The following is a 22,052-nucleotide window of genomic DNA, read 5'->3' on the forward strand; positions in this document are numbered from 1 at the left end:
CAATCTCTCCACCTCCCTAAACTTGTCCTCCAAATGTTCAACAAAAAACTGAGGCTTCATTGTCATGAAAGATTCCCCATCAGCTCTCGAACATATAAGGTACCGGGGCGAATAAGATCCACTGCCATCCTTAGCCTGACGTTCCTCCCATGGTGCAGCCAGGGAGGGGAACAATTTTGGGACATACTTCTGTGCACTGAATTGAGCTCATGAACGCTTAGAGAATGCTGATGCTTCACCACCAGCAAGAGATAATGGACCATGCTTCATCGTGTGTCAACCACCATGATGCCACACACTCCAACCAGGGGCCCTCCTCATGGGCGCCACCCAACCGCAGCAAAGGCCACCTGGCAAGACGGCCATTGCCAGGAGTCCAAATGCCCAAGGGTGATGGGCATCTACCCCTTGGCATACGTGGGGAGTTAATGGCGCAGGCATCAGCAGAGGGATTCCTGTGCGGTCAGGGGGCTACAAACAATAGGGTACATGGCAGCCCCACCACAACAGACTGGCTACCGTGCTGGATATCAGGTACAAAGAAGTCCATGGTCATGGTCGATGCAGATAGTGACACTGCATAGTGCATGATGGAAAACACACCCAGGAAGGTGTCCCCACCCAAGAGATGGAGAATGAGCATGACTGCAATGCGACGACGAGAAAGTGGGCTAAAGATCTCAATGCACGATGGATATGAAGCACCTTGTAAAGCGCCCTTCCCAATTGGCTCGCTCTTTGGGAAAATTTTGAAAAATGGAGGTCAAACCCTGCAGGGGACCATCACATAAAGGCCAAAATGTGAGAGACTCCTTTTAGTTGCCTCTTATGACAGGCAGGAATACCTCGAACCTATTCCAACCCCCGCACCCACAGGGGGGGATTCTGTGAAATGTAGAAGAGAATGTGAGAGATACTGAAAGACTGGAGGCCTTGAGTGAGCCGAAGGTATGCACAAATGATCGAGACAAAGAATCGTGATACTTGAGAAATGGAAAGTCTGAGTTAGAGTCACGATGAAACACTCAGTAAACTTGTCAGAGAACTGTATTATATTGTATACTCCATTGAAGAATGTAAGATTCATGCTAAAAATAGCACTTAAGTTGTGACTAAACCATTTACTAATGTAATCTAGTCAACAATACAGCAATAGTTTATCAGTTGAAGACAGCAATTGTAAATTAATGTGGCCTTGGTGAGATGAGGGAAACACATTAAGGTAATGTACACTGCTGTTCAGGAAGTTGAGATTTCTCCATCTTGTGAGTGCCTACCTACGAAAATGTACCATAGACATGAAGATACACATCAGCTCCTTCCACATTAATTCACTACAAAACTGAAATGAAAAATAAACATATAACAGAATTGAGAAGCAATACTGATGACCTCATGTTTCAGCACTACTGGAGCGAGAAAATATAGTTAACATTTATCACTTACAAAAGTTCTTGAGAACACCCAGAAGATTGCATCAGCAACAAGTCTTGCCAACAGCCACATCATGGGTAATGTGCTCACTGGACAAAATATTAGTCACTCCTATTACAGATTACACACATCACTTTGGAGTACTGTAGATGGTGAAAAACCGGTTCCAGGGGATCATGTCATTCTCCATTTAAGTTGTTTGTGTATGCCCGCCAGCTGTATGGAATGAGCACATTAGGAGACATCAATGTGGAGTTGTAAATTAACAGCAGAAATGAGCTATTATGCTTGGCTATAGCCACGACCACACAGTGCACGAAACTGTCCGATCATCAATGAGGATCGTCTGACATGGCTATAAGGAATGGTGGGCTACTAGCAACCATGTAACATGGTGTAAGAACAGTAGTAATAAAAATATGATAACTAACAGGGGTTGGCTGCAAGTGTAGTGCTTCATCAGTGACTATTGGTTTCAATACAAACAAGAATAGTTGCCACTCAGGTACCTTTGAAAAGGCTATTCCTTGCTTCAGCACAGAAGGCTGCACACACACACACACACACGCCCTGAATGAGACAGACAACATTGCAACTAAGCAGTAGTTGACTGAAATGTTAACCACAATGTTTATTTCAAAATTCTTGGCAAACAGGAGTTGTTCTTTGATCTGCATCTTCACAATTAGTGTCATATTAACTCTCCCATGTTCCAAGGGGATGATAGCCATACTCACAGGGTAGTACACACACACACCTTTATACTAGACAAACACTTAAGTACCCTATTGCACCTTGACTGGACCACTAAATCACCTAAATTCCACATAAAATGTCTAGGGCTATGGTATTTGGAACAAAAAGTGAAACATAACAGTCAACATCCCTGCAAGTTGGGAGCTCTGTGGGACATAGTGTACCTGAAGAAACTTGTGGACACTCTTCTTGCTAAATTGAGGCTATAATCGAGGCCAGAGGTGGAGTGCAATATCCCCACTGGGGATGACCAGTTTTTTTTTTTTTTTTGTCTGATCAACTCAGATACTTTTGTCAACTATCCTGAAAATGTCACCTATGCATGTATGCTTCTGGTGTATGTTCCATTAACATGACACCAAAGCACTTAGTGACACTGCACAGAAGACTTCGCTAGACAAAAGCACACCAAATGAAAGCAAATTTTGCTTGACAAAGAAATCATTTGCATTCCATGACAGTGGAAAATATCAAACCATCTTACAGCTCTGTGTTACAAAATCACACAGATGCACTCAAACTGCAGTTGTATTGACCTCAACTTCATCTGACACAATTCTTTGATGATTCATGACTGTCACAATTTTTCTTGAAATATGTATTTGAAGTAGGCAAGCCTATTTTTGTGATTATTCCAAAGCAGAAAAGTACTCCTCTTGAAGAGTAGCAAAATACCCATCAGAGACTAATTACTAATCTCACTAAATCCATACATGCAAGTACAAAGCAGTACTGGGCATTTCAGTGACCATATAACAAGGTTGGGGACAGAATTTATGATTTCCTTATCTTTTTCCAGGATATTACACTTAAATGAAAATTAATGTTTTCAGCCTTGAATCATATAGACAAGATTACAGAGAATTAAAACGTTAATTATTTCTTTCTTTAGTAGTACTTCGTGGTGATGGTGAAATTATTATTCTTCGTATAAAATAAACAATTTTTCCTATAATTTAGGCACAATTTTTTGTGTGTCTGCGTGTGTGGGGGAGAGGGGGTTGGTGGGAGGGGGGGATGTTGCTCCCACAATGTAGTCCCTTGAAAATTTAAACCATTATACAAAGTTGGGAAATTAGAGCAACAATAAGTAACGGGTTGTAATTTGATATGTGGAGTGATGATCAGAATTACAACAACTGGGTACATCATCATACTCTGAACACAGCTCTCATCCTGTACTACATCTTTGATGTGTGGTTCTTTGGTTGAATTCTCAGTCAGTCCTAAGATTTTTCTGTCACTTATAATTTCTTCCATCTGATATACGTGCAAATGTTGCACTGTACACTGGTGTGCAAAATGTAAGAATAATGTATTTTTCACATGATGTGTCCCTGCTTAGTAACACAGCATCATAAAAGTTAAACCTGGATCACACAAAGAAGGCAGTGAAAGAAATACACAATCAGATGAATAGAAATTATACTTTTATTCCACGATAATAATTACAATAAAATCACTGCAATTCATGATGGTGCCCTGGACATTACAAAAGACAGGACATGGTTCTTAATTGCGTGTGTGATTACCATGGACGCAGTGCAGTCTCTGCAACATGTTTCCATGCTGACCGAAAGGTTGGTAAGGACTTCTTATGGTAGGATGATCCATTCCTCCACCAGCAAGGTAGACAACTGCCAGATCATTGCTGGTGCTTGTCAACACGTAGCAATTTTTCTGTCTTACTCTACGTAAGCAGAATACAGTTTATGTAATCTCATACTAGTGGTAATGTAGATACTGGCAGAATGAAACTGGCACTTTAAGAGCATGCACTGCCATTCATGATGGCCAAAACCCTATCGAGAACAGTGTACCACCTTTTGTAAGGTCCAGAGAACCATCAGGTATCGATGCAATTTCAATGTAATTATTGACTTTGAATAAAAATGCCATTGCTGTTCATCTCATAGCATTTATTTCAGTAACCTTCTGCACTACAGTGTAGCAGTTATTTCTATGTATGGTCCAAGTTTCATCAATTTACATTATTGGGCAGTGACACATCATATGAAACTTACTTTTGTCCCTAAGTTTTGCACACCACATACCACTGTGTGTGTGTGTGTGTGTGTGTGTGTGTGTGTGTGTGTGTGTGTGTGTGTGTGTGTGTGTGTGTGTGTTTTTAAAAAAATGTTGACATGGTTGTAGCCCTGAATTATTATAATAAATATTTGATCTGACCAGACAGCTTGAAATTTACATGCAGAATAATATCAGCAATAAATAAATACTGTGTATATGAGCTAATGTGCTAAAAGCTATATATACTCAAATAGGACCCTTGCACATTTATAATAAGTCTTTATTGATCGTGTGTGTCAATTTTTTTACATACATACAGAAGTGAAACAACAGTAGGGAACTGATTCCGAGTTCACTAACAATAGGCTGGAACTGAAACTGTTCTTCATCCAAGGACAGATTTTAACAGTAACTTTATAAATTATTTGAAAGTATTAGTTTTATTTGAACACCAGTGCAAACAATTAAAGACTAAACTCTGTCTAGATGCCCTGGTAGTCCCTCAGTACGAACTGACCACTGTGTCATCCTTCGTCAGTTCTGTAACTGGATTCAACATGAGCAGCACGAGGTCAGCATGCCACTCTCCCAGCCAAAGTTAGGTACCCTGACCTGGAGCCTATACTACTTGGTCAAGAAGCTCCTCACTTAGCATGATGAGGCTGAATGAACCTCATTCCAGTCCTTCTACTGAGGAAAAATCCCTGGCAGAACTGGGAAAAGAACCCGGGTCCTCCACACACACCAGTCAGCTGTGCTGACCACTCAACTGTGGAGGTGGACAATTCAAACAACAACAAATGAGAAATATTTTGTTTCATTAAGCTGTATAACATAGTTTCTTCCTTAGTGCTAAATGTATTTTTGTGCAGAGTTAATTACATGATTCTGGGCGTTAAGTTTATACATACTATAGATTGTCAAGATCAATTAACAGCTGCGAACTCAGAGGATAAACATTATTTAATACACTTCAGCTACTTTTACAAGATTCTCCTGAACATGCAATTAAACAACCAATTTATTACTGGCTAGCTGCCCTGTATTAAATTAAATCATATGAAGGAATAGATGAATTGTAATATAATGTAATTTCAGTGACTGGTCCACTTTACTTTTGCATATATTAATGTAACTAATGTACTAGATGTATGTAATTATCTATTTATTATTATTACTGGATTAAATGAAGCTACAAAATACAAACAGTTGTGGGACTAAAGTTTTCTGTCATTGGAGTGCTCTCATTGTTTGCCTTCAATGCATGCAGTATGGTCATCATTGAAGTAAATAAATAAGATAGAAGTTTACGCATGCTCTGGATAACCTTGATAGTGACACTGTGCTTTGGAATTGACATTAAACCATAGGTTCAAGTATAATGAGTCATTTCAAATGGAGAAGGGAAACAAGTGAATACTATGTCCAATAGAACAATGAGTAGTAAAGCGCTATGCTACATCAATTAGCTAACATGTCACGAGGTGACATCAAATGTAGTACTGAAAATCCCTTGACACTCAAAAACTAAGTAAAAGAATATCTTATTAGCCATTCCTTCCACAATTTATCAAAATATCTGGTCTCAGTTATGTAACTTACATATATAATATTTCTTAATAATAAACACACATTACATATTAGAAAGGAGTTTGTAAATATAACGTGTGTTGTGCTCAAGTAGTGACTGCTGTTTTCATAATTGTAACACAACATATACAATAGCAAATTTTGTAAGACTTTCTTTCTTTCTTTCTTTCTTTATTTAGGCCTTTCTCCCGCTTCAAGATGGGCCTGGCCTTGTTATCCTATTTGGCAATGTTAGTTGCAGAGGGTGGCCATATGCCCTTCTTGCCGCCACTCCGAACCCCCCGGGACTTAAGTAATGTACCCCAGCTGTCTGCGTCTAGTGTAAGCCATGAAATAGTGCGGATATCTGCAAATGTCTGTGAATCGTGTAACTGAGGCAGAACATGGGGACCAGCCCAGTATTCACCTGGTGAGATGAGGAAAACTGCCTAAAAACCACATCTAGGCTGGCCAGCATACCGGCCCTCGTCGTTAATCTGCCAGGTGGATTTGATCCGGGGCTGGTGCACCTACCAGAGTCCAGGAAGCACCGCATTAGCGCTCTAGGCTACCCCGATGGGTCTAATTTTGTAAGACTGTAAACATGTTAAATTAGCTTTTCTTCAATAATCTGTTTCTCAATCACTTCTATTTTTTGATTTATGTGATTAATGAGGTGTTTGATAGTTGTTGTTCATGTGGTTCATTTAATATGGTTCTTTCTGAGGAACAAGACTATTTTATTATTCCTGCAGCATTCATTTGAAAAGAATTTCTTTGAATGTGTGTGATACATGAGTAACAGGACATGAGAAAAAAGGAAAAAGTATTAGGGGGCAAGAATGGGAAGGGGGTAAAGGGAGTGGCTGACGTGTTTCAATGATTTATTGCTTTCAGTTTCTGCCTACCAAAAAAAATCTGCCTCAAACATGTGTCTGCAAAGTGTATTCTAACGTTAGTAAGAGCCAGAAGGTAAAAATGTGCCAGAAAGAAATGTTTTGGTGGCATCATAATTGCAATGTAGATTTTTGTATGCCTGTCTATTCATGACATACTATACCCAGAAAAATTATTTATAAAAATAATCTGTAGATCTTTCTTTTTCAGAAGAAAAACATGATTTAGTAAAACATGTTGTATATCTGCTAATTTTAGCATTTCATAGTAAGATTTTTAAGAATAGATAAACCAGGTTTCACCTTTTCAAATGAAACATCATACAAATTTATTGTATTCACAGTTGCAAAGTCCGCCTCTGTAGCTGAGTGGTCAGTGCAGCTAACTGCCATGCCAAGGTTTGATTCTCATTACTGCCAGGGATTTTTGCTTTGTTGGAGGACTGGTATAGGGAGCACTCAGCCTCGTGAGGCTAACAAAGGAGCTATTCAACTGATTGGTAGCGTCTGCAAGGTCAACAAAACTCGTGCTGGCCATTGTCCCTCCATACTGCATCCAATAACATGATTGGTAGAGGATGACACAATGGTTGGTCAGGCCTGACTGGACTGTATAGAGTCAGAATGCAAAACTTATCTTACCTTTACCTTACAGTCAAGAAGTTGCAATTTTTTTAAAAATGTGTTAAAAACAGCACCCATCCATGGGAATGGGGCCAGTCTTGAATGTGTTAAAAATTGTTTTATAGCTAGTGCTAATTAGAGATAATTGTCCTACAAAACATGCTGTTGGTATAAACACCTTGTCAAATGTGTACCAAAAAGTCACAAAATGAACATTTTTAAAATGGAATATTTTTAATATTACAACTCACCCTATAACAACAATAGTAAAATCTAATAAATTCCAGCCATTCCGCAAGTATGCTCCAGGGTGTGCCACTAAACCATACGCTACAACCTTCATCACACATTCAACTGTAAATATACCTAAAAAGACATTTTCAATTTTTTCCTGAAATGGAAAAACATACAGTATTAAAAACAATAATGATAACACATGTTAACAGAAATGTAGGTAACTTAACATGGAAATACTGTGTTAAGGAAAGTAAATTAGAATTGTGATATTTCCACTACAGTACTATTTCAGGCTAGTAGGTCATGAATACCACTGTATAATATCTGAGTACTAGGGAATTACAGTGTCCATCCATGACAGACAAGTTGGAGTAACTCACAAAACATAAGAAATGATACAATATTACAGTGTCAATAGTTACATACATAAGAAGGGGAAGAAGTCTATTTCATAAAGAGGTGTTGAGAAAATTTCAGTGCTATGGCTAACTGTGAACAAATGCAATCACTGAATTCTTTTATAAAATGAAAAGGCTCAACTTCAGAGTATCATACTTCCACAACATCTTGAACTTTGTGCTACAGATATGGGTTGCTATGCTGAATGCAATACAAACTAAATTTTGAAGTTGGAATAGAGCTAATGAGTTACATATAGTGTTAAAACTCAAGAATCAGTACCTCCTCTTTTGTTTTCATGAACTTGTGATTCCAATCTATGCATTTTGTTATATTTCCATATGTGTCTGTCTGGTATTTACTATTTGGATAGTTGTTATTGGTAACTCCTTAAATTATTTATCTTTTGTGTTATGTATTTCTGTTAGTATTATAGCCAAATTTCCATAACAAAGGTGACTGTTGGAATTATTCCAAGCATTAGATATTATTGAAGTTTGGATTCTATTGCAGTACTCTGTTTTTAAGTAGAAATCTATGTTTTTCTTCAAAAATACACGCAAAATTAAATTACAACATGCATAAATTTGTAACACATATAAACATTAATAGCACCATTTAAAACACTTGCTAATAACAGTCATCCAGCTTGGCATACCATCTTATTTGATTCAAACATCATACTTATGAGTGTTTGTCATCTATGTCAGTCATACATACTCAACAGAACATATGTCAACATCTCTGAACCCACTGAAAATTGGAGACAAATTTCTGCTAAAACTGTTTATATAATGAATTTAAAGTGTAGTATATTTGTAGGTAACGAGTAAATCAGCAAAAAATATACACTCCTCTTATTTTGTCAACTGAGAATTTTCAGAATTATGATAAACCAGTGTTAACTGATAACTTCATGGTGCATTTGGTACAGATTTCTGGGGAAAACGTGACACGAGGCATCTGGTAATTTGATACACTGATGCCATTATCATTCCAGTGGGGCTATAAAATAGCCATAGCCTAAATCACCCACATACGTGCTGCACATTGTTACTTATATCCACCTAGGAAGAGACTGACGTACACACAAATGCCAGTGAGCCATTTATACATCAAGCCTACACCAGTGACTTTGGGAGACACCATCAAGATTTGGCTAAATTAGTAAAGGGAATTGACAGTCACCCAATACAAAAGGTAGTGTGATATTGCGCGCATCACTACAATCTATTTTCACTTGTACAGTACAGCCCAGCACTAGTTCAAGAACAACAAAGACGACAGGTTCAAAAGCTGCATCAATGTCCTGTACACCTAGACAAGAACCAGCAGTAACTTCACTTGCTAGGAGAACAAAATGAAACATGGACTCTAGTCCAGGCAATGGACTAGAGTCTAGGCAATGGAAGAATATGCAATAATATAATTACACACAGTGTACTGGCACTGTTCCACACAATGAATCCAAATGAGACTAAGCCAATAAAGCTTTACGTAAAAACTACACATATAACTGTAATCTGCATATCAATGTGAGGTGCAGTTATTAGGGCTATCCCCCAGTTCATTCATGTACAGATTGCAGGAAGCACAACTACTTAAATGCTTCAGAATGTGCTGTACTTAGCCTAATCATGCCTTCATATCCCTACAGGAGTAATACTTAGGGGGCTGCAATATATTCCCAGATTTGTCACTTAGAGTTGGTTCCAGAAACTTTGTAAATAGGTTTTCATGGGATAATTCACATCTATCTTCAAATGTCTGCTAATTCAGTTCTTTCAATATCCTCATGACACACTCCCATGAGTTGGGCAAACCTGTGAACATTCATGCTGCCCTTCTTTATATCCATTCAATGTCCCCCTTTAGCCCTATTTGGTACAGATCCCACACCCTTGAGCAATATTCTAGGATGGGTTGCACAAGTGTTTTGTACACAGTCTCCTTTGTAGACATATTGTGTTTCCTCATATTCTACCAATAGACTGCTTTACCTTCAACTGAGAGTATGTAATTGTTCCATTTCATATCACTACAAATTGATACACTCAGGGATTTGTTTTAGTTGGCTGATTCCAACTGTGACTCATTGATATTATTGTGATTATATTGAAAGCTGCAGGAGTAAATCAGTTTAAAGCAGTCTGAATGACGACTACACAGCAGCGCACATCTGCCAAGTTGTGCCATCACGCTGAGGCAATACGCCTGCTAAGTGTAGATTGAAATTATAAAATACCATCAAATCCAGGCATCTAGTTGTATTAGAGTAATCATGTTGCTAAAATTAGTCCTCCTTTGTTTGACAATTCCCTGCCGAGAATGCTGATGCACTACTGGCAACTCTACAACACCTCTATGCTACCAATCTGCCTGCATAAGCCTCATACAGTGTATTTGGTAATCAACAGACAATTCTCACCATAAATTCTGTGTAGTCTGCTCAGGGATTTCACCATAGTCAGACTGGGGTCGCAGATACTAGCTGATGCCTCAAACAACTACCCCGTCATTTACTCAGAGACTTATCATCATATTGGCAAGACTATCCTCTCCACATCTGATGAATTACTGCTGAAAACATTTGCACATTACCACTGCCACACATATCTGCCATTACTGAATGCCCTTTCCAGACATATGTAGGATATTTTATTCAAAAGATAGTTTTATGGGTGAACAATGTCTGATCCACTCGGGGATTTCATCACTGTCCAGTCAGGTATGGTGGATTGGTGGTAAAGTGCACGCCTGAAAACCAAATGGTCACAGAACTAAATCCTGGTTTGAGCATGGAATATTTCAGTCTGCTTTTAATCTCACGTCTCAAGGATGTGAAGAATCACCCGAAATGACATTTGGTTCAGACTCCACGCTAAACGATTACATCAACTTTCCCCATTAGAATTACTGTAGTACGTTAGGGACATGCAAGTCCCCAAAGTGGCATCCAATTGAAAGACTTGCATCAGGCTGTTGAATCACATGTAATCATCATCATCATCATTATTATTATCAAATCATGGCCTGAAAGCACTCTTTGACACTGGTGAATCCCACAATGTTTGTAGCTTCACATCTTTAATGACTGCCTCAGTATGCAACACAAACAGTGATGCTTGCCAGAAAACAAAGTGTGAATGGCCATGTTACCAAGTTATATGCTGCAATATCTGACAGATAGGGGACAACACACTAGAATGGCTCCAATGTGTACACCTTGTGTAAATCATTCACTACTGTCAAGATGAGGAGTGTTCAATGAGTATTCTACAATAATATACAGCAGTCCCCCTCCACCCAAGGAACTGCAAAAATTACAGCTGAATTTCAGGATGAAATGAACTGCTGTATCCTGGTCAAATTCACTCTCCAATACATTACAGCGATTCTCTAGCACCATCTGCAGATGAGGCAGCCACGGTTAGGAGTTTGTGGGGAGAAGTTGCCAATATGTCAGGAAATTATATGATTGTCATTTTTGTGTAAATTTGTTCGCCCTCACTGACTGAATCTTCCATTTACATGATATCAGATGTCTTACTGTTAGCCAAAGATAATGATGTTTTGTGGTACGTGGGGCATTGTGCTGAAGATTATGAATCAAAAACATGCCCAACCTCTTAAAACTGGTGTTGAGAAGGTAACACTCAGTTAACAAATACACTACTGGCCATTAAAATTGCTACACCATGAAGATGACATGCTACAGACGCGAAATTTAACCGACAGGAAGAAGCTGCTGTGACATGCAAATTATTTGCTTTTCAGAGCATTCACACAAAGTTGGCGCCAGTGGCAACACCTACGATGTGCTGACATGGGGAACGTTTCCAACCGATTTCTCATACACAAACAGCAGTTGACCAGCATTGGCTGGTGAAACGTTGTTGTGATGCCTTATGTAAGGAGGAGAAATGCGTACCATCACATTTCCAAATTTGATAAAGATTGCTTTGTAGCCTATCGCAATTGCGGTTTATCGTATCGCGACATTGCTGCTTGCGTTGGTTGAGATCCAATGACTGTTAGCTGAATATGGAATCGGTGGATTCAGGAGGGTAATACGGAACGCCGTGGTGGATCCCAATGGCCTTGTATCACTAGCAGTCGAGATGACAGGCATCTTGTCTGCATGCCTGTGCAGCCACGTCTCGATCCCTGAGTCAACAGATGGCGATGTTTGCAAGACAACAACCATCTGCACGAACAGTTCGACGATGTTTGCAGCAGCATGGACTATCAGCTCAGAGACCATGGCTGTGGTTACCCTTGACGCTGCATCATAGACAGGAGGGCCTGCGATGGTGTACTCAACAAAAGACCTGGGTGCACGAATGGCAAAACGTCATTTTTCCAGATGAATCCAGATTCTGTGTACAGCATCATGATGGTTGTATCCTTCTTTGGCGACATCGTGGTGAACACACATTGGAAGCATGTATTCGTCATCGCCATACTGGCGTATGATCCGGCGTGATGGTATGGGGCGCCAATGGTTACACGTCTCGGTCACCTCTTGTTCCCATTGACGATACTTTGAACAGTGGACATTACATTTCAGATGTGTTACGACCCGTAGCTCTACCCTTCATCCGATCCCTGCGAAACCCTACATTTCAGCAGGATAATGCACGACCCCACATGTTGCAGGTCCTGTACGGGCCTTTCTGGATACTGAAAATGGTCGACTGCTGCCCTGGCCAGCACATTCTCCAGATCACTCACCAACTGAAAACGTCTGGTCAATGGTGGCCGAGCAACTGGCTCGTCACAATACGCCAGTCACTACTCTTGATGAACTGTGGTATTGTGTTGAAGCTGCACGAGCAGCTGTACCTGTACATGCCATCCAAGCTCTGTTTGACTTAATGCCCAGGCATATCAAGGCCGTTATTACGGCCAGAGGCGGTTGTTCTGGGTACTGATTTCTCAGGATCTATGCACCCAAATTGCGTGAAAATGTAATCACATGTCAGTTCTAGTATAATGTATTTGTCCAATGAATACCCGTTTATCATCTGCATTTCTTCTTGGTGTAGCAATTTTAATGGCCAGTAGTGTAACAACGATTTGTGTTTGACATACTTCCAGATCGCAGCCATAGTGTTATCCTCAGATGAAACTTCTTGCAAATATCAAAGGTGATCACAGGCTGGGAAATTTAGGAGAAGTAGATTGACTCTACTGCTTCAGACAGTTCCCACAACAATTACTCTGCTGGTTGTGAACCACTGCAGATGATGTTATATCACGACAGATCGGACGAGTTCCAGTCAACGATCCGGACTCTTATTCGAACAAAGAAGCTTAGTCAGTCTGGAAGCGGTAGGCTGTAATCAAGCTCGTAAGGAAAGTTACATGCCAGCGAAAATAAGACGCATCACAAACAACCCAAGAGATACTGTGAACAGCCACATCTCATCCCCAAGCGGTTTACCTACAGGTGCCACAAGGGCACTTCATTGTCATCAATTCCTCATTAAAAAGAGGAGAGAGAGAGAGAGAGAGAGAGAGAGAGAGAGAGAGAGAGAGAGCTGTGTTTCGCAAACAACGATTTTGTGAAACACGGCTCACTCCGTTAGCCTACGAGACCCTGGCAACAGTAGATACTGGAGCCTAGGTTGATGCCGTTGTTCCTTAACGGCCACAAAGTGCGCGAAACAGTTTCACACAGCTGCCTCATGAACAATGCAAGACAACACGGAATATTAAACCAGCTGTGTGATTCGCCAGAGCAGTTGTTAGGAAATAGAATATAGCATGGGCTTCTCAATGGAGAGAGATTTTCAGACATAAAGTAACTTTGGGAATACCACAAGGGAGTGTTATAGGGGCATTACTTTTCGCAATATAGGTAGATTACGGACTACGTAGAAAGTCCCATGACGCTTTCCGCGAATCATAATGATGTACGGTATAGGGAGAAGTCACAACACCAATAAATGTTACCGAACTGCAGAAAGACCTGCGGAGGATCGAACTTGCTGCGTGGACTGCCAGTTGAGCCCGCAATATAAACAGGTGTAATGTATTGTGCATAAATTGGCAGAATGGCCCATTATTGTAGGGGCTCTTCACTCACATTTGTTCACAATATTAGCAGTGACCACACACAACACAGCATACAAATTAACACTAGATTCCCAACGGCACCTTATTGTTACAGCGCACAATACTGTTATGTAGCTAATATTGGCAGCAACCGTAAACATTCCAGAGTGGCACGAAGTCATCCGACTTCCATCGATCACGACCATGGAGGTAAAATCAGACATATAGATCACACATGTAGGTTTCCCAACAATCCTCCTCTTTGCATTGACCATTCATGACCAGAACAGGAAAAGTGGGAAGTGACAGAGGTACAAAAAGTGCCCTCTTTCACACACCTTCAGTTGTCTTGAGGAATACAGTTGTAGTGAGACACGAAATTTTCTCGGAGCGATTGAGCAATACATATCTGCCTCTATACTTGAGCATGCGCTGATATCCTCCATGGTAGCATTGTGCAATGTATGTGTAGTGTAGGAATAGCACAGTAACATTGGCAGTATAATTTCATGTAAAATCGAGGAAGCTGCTGAAAGTGTGGGCTTCTGCTTCCCGAGTAGGGCCTACCTATAACCAGTGTCTTAAAAGCTGTTTGGGCTATCCGCCCAAATTTATTTGCCATGTCATTCACTACTGCACCAGACTGTCATTCTCTATTTTGTTTGCCAATCCTGAAAGGCCCATTAGCACAACTTGCAAAATGGGAACTAAGGCTTCAAGAGTGTGCCTATTTTGTCACAATGTTGTACACAAACGAGAAAAAAAAATTAGAACGCTGATACGAATTTGAGTAACGCATAGGAGCAGTGTTTTTTGGGCCCATAGTTCCCTAAACCTGAACATGAACACCTGTGTCTACTTCCACACATGGCATCCGACTCAAAATGTTGGGTCATTGAATTCATCTTTCGAAAAAAACGTTAATAACAGTGGTTATTTCTTTGTTAACTGTTGACATAACACATTTTAATCGAAATTCCACCTTATTCTTTCAACGAAATCAATCGGAAGAATGAGATTGTATGCTTCATCATCAGTTCTTCACATCTCGGCACAAAACTGAAAATTGCGACTCTCATCTCTTTCCCACATTAATTCGCGATATATTTTGGGTTGGTAATAAGTAGGATGCTGCAAGAGGTATCAAAACTCTTAAGGGCCAGTATCTATTGCAGAGGCTCATCTTTCACCAAGCTCCAAACTCAAGCCGTGATAAGGAAACAAACTTCGATTTCAATGTGAAGTCTGAAGCAAATATCAATAACTTTCCCCCGTTGTTCAGTGGTAAGTGTTGATGGAAGTTCCGTACTGAAATGATCTTTGATCCAATTGTGCTCCTCAAGTTGTTCCGTGAAGTACTTCAGAAAGTGATCATGCTTAGCTGGGCTTTTGAAACAACGGACACATTGTGGAAGTTCATTTCCAACAGCAATCCACGTAAATTTACTGTCGTCAATTCCCGCATTTTCGTCTATTCATGTCTTTAGAACCGCATGATACATTTGAAATACTACGTTTTGTACTCACATTTAAAAATTTGTCCATGCTGGCAGACCACAATAAACGTAAATCAATCACAGACGATCTGCATCTTACAAACCGACCTTCGAACGGATTGTTACTGAATAAAGACAAATGAGCTACTAGAGATGGGCAAACTGAAACACGTAACTATTTCGAAACAAATGAAACAGTACAATGTAATGTTTCGATACGCTGTTTCGAAACAGTGAAACAGTTTGTGTTTTGTAATTTAATAAACCTACACATTTTATCATCTTGAATGTCTACTGTATAAGTATGTCCATATAAACACGAATGAGGTGCGAGAGCGCTAATCATATCGCAGAAAGTATGAAACTATCACTTAGGCGTCTTCGCAGTTTCGTATTTCATGCAGCAAATGCGCTGCTTTCGTGTCGTGTGACTTTCATACTTTTCAATTGGCTGAGGACAGCCATAGCTCAAGACAGACGAACCACCACGAACGGAACTGGAGATGGGAGCAAACTGCAGAAACAACGGATATGCTACTGGGATTCCCACATTCCGTTAGTATAGGTAGGCTGATATACCCATCCTGCTAATTTCCATGCACACAAAGGGAATCATTGTGGATAATAGGCACAGTGACTATAGCCTTACAAATAATGCCAAATAATTCGAATAAATAACAAAATATAACAAAAAAAATTTTGTCTTTCAAGGTGTTTCGAACCGTTACTATAAATTCACCATGATTCCCAGCGTTTCCCGTTCACTATTACACTATCAGTGATATGTCAAACAGATTGCTTGCAATTATACCTACATCAGATATGTATATATGTCTAATAACTGTCACTCTACGCCTTTTTTTTATTCACAGTGTTGTAGGCTTACTTGCGTTTCTTAATATGATTACTGTACATGAACAGAGAAGCGTATGTTATAAAAAAAAAGTGTAATTTAACTGAATGATTTTCACATATTTATTATTTTGAATGTGAATAGTATGCGTTGTTTTATTGTTTGGTTAGTGTTTATAAAACAGATGTTACGCCATTTCGGGATAGGACTGTCAGCTAGAAACGAAGCTTTATTTTCGGATATCTTAAGCTTCATGCTATTGCTTGTCAAAAAGATTTCGACACTCTTGAAAGTGTTTCACGAAGTGGTATATTGTGTTTCAGTACCTGTGCCGAGATCGAATCTCGTCCGACACAGAGCGGAATGAAACATCACTGTTTCGATACAATCAGTCCGTTCCAAGCACAGGTGGACTGAAACAGCCTTATTTTGAAACAACGATACAGTTTCTGTGTCTGACTCAAGATCGAGTCTGGTCCGGTTATCCGAGACAGGGGCGGAATGAAACACCACTGTTTCGAAACAGTGAACCACAGCCGTTCCGAAACACTGAAACAGTTCCACGTATCGATACACTGTATCGAAACATAGAAACAGTGGCCAAGTCTAACCAGTAACCACTTACTTGCCGGCGTGCTGTCTGTCTGAACTAGCGCATACATTGTTTCTTTGCTCAAAACGCAAATAACCCAAATTATTATTTTTATGAAAGCATTGTATGGTCGCGACGCGTTGTTTGAAAACCCCGATTTGTAGCCGCACCCCACTTAAGATCGGATCCCAATTATGACTGTATTGATTCTCATCGCTACTGAACACAAAGGGAGCCCAGAATTGCTGAATGCCGTCAAGTGGGATGAAGTCATCAATGGTACTTCGGAGTACTAGAAGGAACATCGTTAAAAAGGAATTAAGATCCAATGGTATGGTTTCTTTTTTTTTTTAAGATACCAGTCCATCTGTTTGATAATTTTAAAACAGTAGGCGGGGATGAATCAGAAGGGGGGGTTTTATGGCCGGTTGAAGGCACTAGCGACTCACAGCCGCCGATTGGGGCGCCATAGTTGGCACATTCTTTACAGGACGTATCACAAACGAGCTAGCGACGGGCCACGAATATTTCCGACTGAGCCTTGAAACACGTGCAGTCACCGCCTGTGCCTTAGAGGGTAGACGACATTCAGACACGCAACTCTCGGAAGCGGCGATCCAGCCCCATTAGTTGTCCACACTCGTGTGGATTTCTGCGATGGGCCTCCTTAGGAATTACAAGTGTTTTCCTGTGGTTCTCGGTGGACAGTATATTTTAATTGCTGTAAGTATAGTAAAGGGGTGGACCAATAGCCACATCGAGAAACTTACACAACTGTACCGTGAAATACCTTGCTTGTGAAAATTGACACACGAATCTCACACAAACAAAAACGTCATAATTAGTGTGTACAAAGAGATGGCTGACATTTGTATACCGAATTCCACTAGTGGGTCAAAGTGTTATAAAATGTAAGCTACAAAATTTGAACTAAAGTTTCAGAAAAGAAATGCATCATTTGTGTGGGTAATACTGGCCGTAGATGTTTTGTAATTACTAAACGTATTTTAAATCCGTTTTTGCAACCAGGGCAAGAAACAACAGTGCCAAACGAGTAACACCTCAAAAGCGTGTAAGCAAACGTCGTTTCCTGATGGGAGTAGAAATCGGACATAAAATATCGTAAGTCAAATCAACATCTTTTCCAACGAACTGCTTTTAGAGTTAGAATGCAAGCCAGATTGTAAATGTGTTTTATTACAGACCACTGATGTTTTATTTCAATAAAACGAAACGCATTTGGTGACAAAAATACGCATTTTCTTATAGTTGTAAAGACAGATTTAAAATACCTTCAGTAATTCCAGAAAAGAGCTCAGAAAGATGTAGGTCTCTTGAAAGATGCGTAGAATTTGTATTGTGAACGCCAATAAAATGTTGCTAGTGCTATTGTAGGCTATTACCCACAACTGTGTTATGTCTACATCTACACCGCTACTCTGTAAATCGCACTTAAGTGCCTGACAGATGGTTCATCGTACCACCTTAACAAAAATTCTCTGTTGTTCCACTCTCGAACAGTGCGCGGAAGAAAAACAAACATTTATATTTTTCCTTGTGGACTCTGATTTCCCTTATTGTATTATGACGATTGTTTCTCCGTATGTAGATCAGCGTCAAAAAAATATTTTCCCTTTCGGAGCAGAAAATTGGTGATTGAAATTTCGTGAGAAGGTCCCGTCACATCGAGAAAAGCCTTTTTTTTAATGATGTCCACCTCAAATCCTGTATCATGTCCATGACACACTCTCCCCTATTCCTTGATAACACAAAATGTGCTCCCTTCTTTGAACTTTCTCGATATACTCCGCTAATCCTATCTGGTAAGGATCCCACCACACCGCGCAGCAGTATTCCAAAAGAGGATGGACGAGCATAATGGACCCAGTCTTTTTAGTAGATCTGTTGCATCTTCTACGTGTCACTAAAACGCTGTTTTTGGTTGGCCTTCCCTACAGCATTTTCTCTGTGTTCTTTCCAATTTAAGTTGTTCTTAATTGTAATTTTGTTGAATTTACAGCCTTTAGATTTGACTGATTTATCGTGTAACCGAAGTTTAATGGAGTCCTCTTAGCACTCATGAGGATGACCTCACACTTTTCATTACTTATAATCGGTTGCCAATTTTCGCACCGTACATATATCTTCCTTAAATCGTTTTGTAATTTGTTTTGATCTTCTGATGACTAGTAGAAGATAAACGATACCATCATCTACAAACAACTTAAGACGGCTGCTCAGATTGTCTCCTAAATAGTTTATGTTGGTAAGGAACAGCATAGGGCCTATAACACTACCTCGCGGAACCCCAGCTATTACGAATTACTGTACTTTTCAATGAGTCAAGAACATTCTCTTCCTGGCGTACTGAATCTTCATGATTCTCAGAAGAATGGCCGCGATTCTGAATCAGCTCTATGTACATATAATGTTGCTTTCTGGCCACATATTTTTGACAAATTTTGTGCAAGTTTTCTTTAGAGAAATATATTAGTAGATAGCGTACATCGTCCATATTTTCTCTCGAAGATATGAACTACTTTCAAACTGCGAAAAGTACTACAATAAATAAGACAAAGTTTATAACATACTTGTGGCGAGACACAGTGGTAATTTTTCCGTTCTGAACTTCATAAAACGAAAAAACGTAGTATTGTATGGCTATAATATCGATGAGTCATTGTTGGAATCGGCCAACTCATACAAATACTTGGGTGTAACACTTTGTCGGGGTATGAAATGGAATGCTCATACAGGTTCAAGTCATGGATAAAGCATGTGGAAGACTTCGGTTTATTGGTAAAATACTGGGGAAGTGCAATCAGTCTACAAAAGAGATTGCTTACAAATCACTCGTGCAACCGGTCCTAGAATAGTGCTTAAGTCTCTGGGACCCACACCATATAGGACTACAGGGGATATTGAACGTATACAGAGAAGGGTAGCACGAATGGTCACATGTTTGTTTAATGTGTGGGAGAGTGTCACAGAGATACTGAAGGAACAGACCAGGCAGACTCTTGAAGAAAAACATAAATTATCCCGAGAAAGTATAGTAACAAAGTTTCAAGAACGGGCTTCAAATGATTACTCTAGGGATATAGTACAACTCCCCACGTATCGCTCACATAGAGATCGTGAGGATAAGATTAGAATAATTACTGTACACAGAGAGGCATTCAATTAATCATTCTTCCCGCACTCCATACGTGACTGGAACAAGAAGAAACCTTAATCACTGGTACAACGGGATGTCACTCCACCATGGTTTCCAGAGTGTAGATGTGGATATAGATACAGATCCGTCGCCCGTAGCCTCTGGCCTGTCGAGTATGCACCGCAGTCCTGTATCCGCGGATGAATCACGAAAATCCGGCGACTTACCTACGAACGGACCGAGCCTGTGCGCTAGTGGGAAGCGATGGTCCTCAGATCGGCGGCCGCAGCCTAGTCTACGCCGTGACTCGATGCTGCAGATGTTTGTTACGCGGCTGCATCCAGTCTGAATCAGTACTGCTACGGTTCAGACTCTCAAAATGTTCCCATGTACACGGAGTGTACTACCGGTCTAAAGTGATACAGGATTGGACTCCCGTCTAAACGGGAATCTATGAAACAATACTGCGCAACATGTTCAGGGGAAGTTGGCTCAGTCAGTCACGTAGTCGTCAGTGTTATCGTTGTCGTCTAGCTTGGTTATATTTTATATTTTCCAATATGTGGACGACTGAAACTACTTTGTAACTAATTGCTGATCTTCAAATGAACAACTGCTTGTGGGACGTCACACATATCGAATGCAGAAACCGCGACAAATGAGGACGCACATTAAAATGTTTGTCGGAAAAGTTCGGCGCCTTCATAGAAGAAATTGGAAAAAAATCACGCTTTGGAAAGCCAGTTTCGGCGGGAGCACAAGAAATTAGAGGAAAGTAGGAAGAGTGGGATTTCTCCTAAAATTTTTCGTGGTTTGGATATGTATCTCTCATGTTTCTCATGCCTGCCAATCGGTTAGAGGAAGTCATAGTACTGATGTAGAAGAATATAAGGTAAGATAATACAAAATTAATAACTGTTATGAACTTCAAATGACATTCATTTTTTTAGAAATACAGAACAAGGATTAGGAAAAAGATAGCTTATATGTATATCTTTTCAAATCATTTAATCCCGCCAAGGTACTGAGCCTCCAGATGACAAATTAACCACTAAATTTATTTCTGATTTCCTGAACTTGATTTGGGGACTTCCTCGGTAGAGTTTGTAGCTCCTGAAGTTCTGATTCTTGTAGTTCTAAGTTCCTATCAGACTATTCCTTGGCAAAAATGTCAGGTGGAATGTAACTTGTTTTTGCATGTCATCATAAAAAATTATGCAAAATACACACTTTCAAGAACCACTGTTTCCACTTCACTAAGATGTAGTCCTTAGGCTTCAGTAAAGCCGGAAATTTCGCGGCATATATCCCAAAGACGTTTTCAATAATACAGCGTGCACGACTTAGACCATAACTAAATATAATGATCGGCTGTTGTACCTTGGGTATAACTTCAGCATATCTCGTAACAGAAGAAACATGTCATCTGCTAGAGACAAGAATGGGACGCTGTTTTCTCACCCTGACAATGGGATGGGCTGAGGCAAACCCGATGTACCATTATTTATTTCCTCAGGAAGCTTGAATATTTAAACACTCAATCGTCAGAAATTCTTCCTTGACACCCCACATCCAAACATATGAAGTTGTAGTTTCTGTCAGCTACAGCAAGCAGAATAAGGCTGAAGAATTCCTTACAATTGAGAAAAAAAAACATACTTCCACTGTGTTCTGGAGGCACAATCTATATTTTTATTTTTTAAATCGATAGTAAAAGCGAAGACAAATGGACCTACAGACGTGCACAGGATAGTTCCTGAGACTTTTCGAGCTGAAATGTCCCCTGTAATGTGGACAAGGTTCTTTCTTGCGGGGCTGTGCCTCAACATATGCGAGGCATTGAATCGGGGCAGCCTCGCTATATAGACCAGCAACATTTTTCCGGTGTGGACCAGGCCTCAGAGAGAAAAGCACAGTCGTCCCGTTGTTCTGGCTCGTCGTAGAAATCTGC

General features: G+C 40.1%; 1 protein-coding gene across 4 annotated transcripts in view; it reads right to left on the bottom strand.

The window, feature by feature from the left end:
• Nucleotides 1-22,052, bottom strand: part of LOC124555453 (muscle calcium channel subunit alpha-1-like) — a 566,027-nt gene that overhangs the window by 473,863 nt on the left and 70,112 nt on the right. For all 4 annotated transcript variants that reach the window (XM_047129373.1, XM_047129372.1, XM_047129371.1 and 1 more), the window contains exon 3: nucleotides 7,559-7,698. In XM_047129373.1, coding sequence (XP_046985329.1) covers nucleotides 7,559-7,698 — 140 coding nt within the window. The remainder of the gene's footprint in view (nucleotides 1-7,558; nucleotides 7,699-22,052) is intronic.

The sequence above is a fragment of the Schistocerca americana genome, chromosome X (assembly GCF_021461395.2).
Source record: "Schistocerca americana isolate TAMUIC-IGC-003095 chromosome X, iqSchAmer2.1, whole genome shotgun sequence".
NCBI lineage: Eukaryota > Metazoa > Arthropoda > Insecta > Orthoptera > Acrididae > Schistocerca > Schistocerca americana.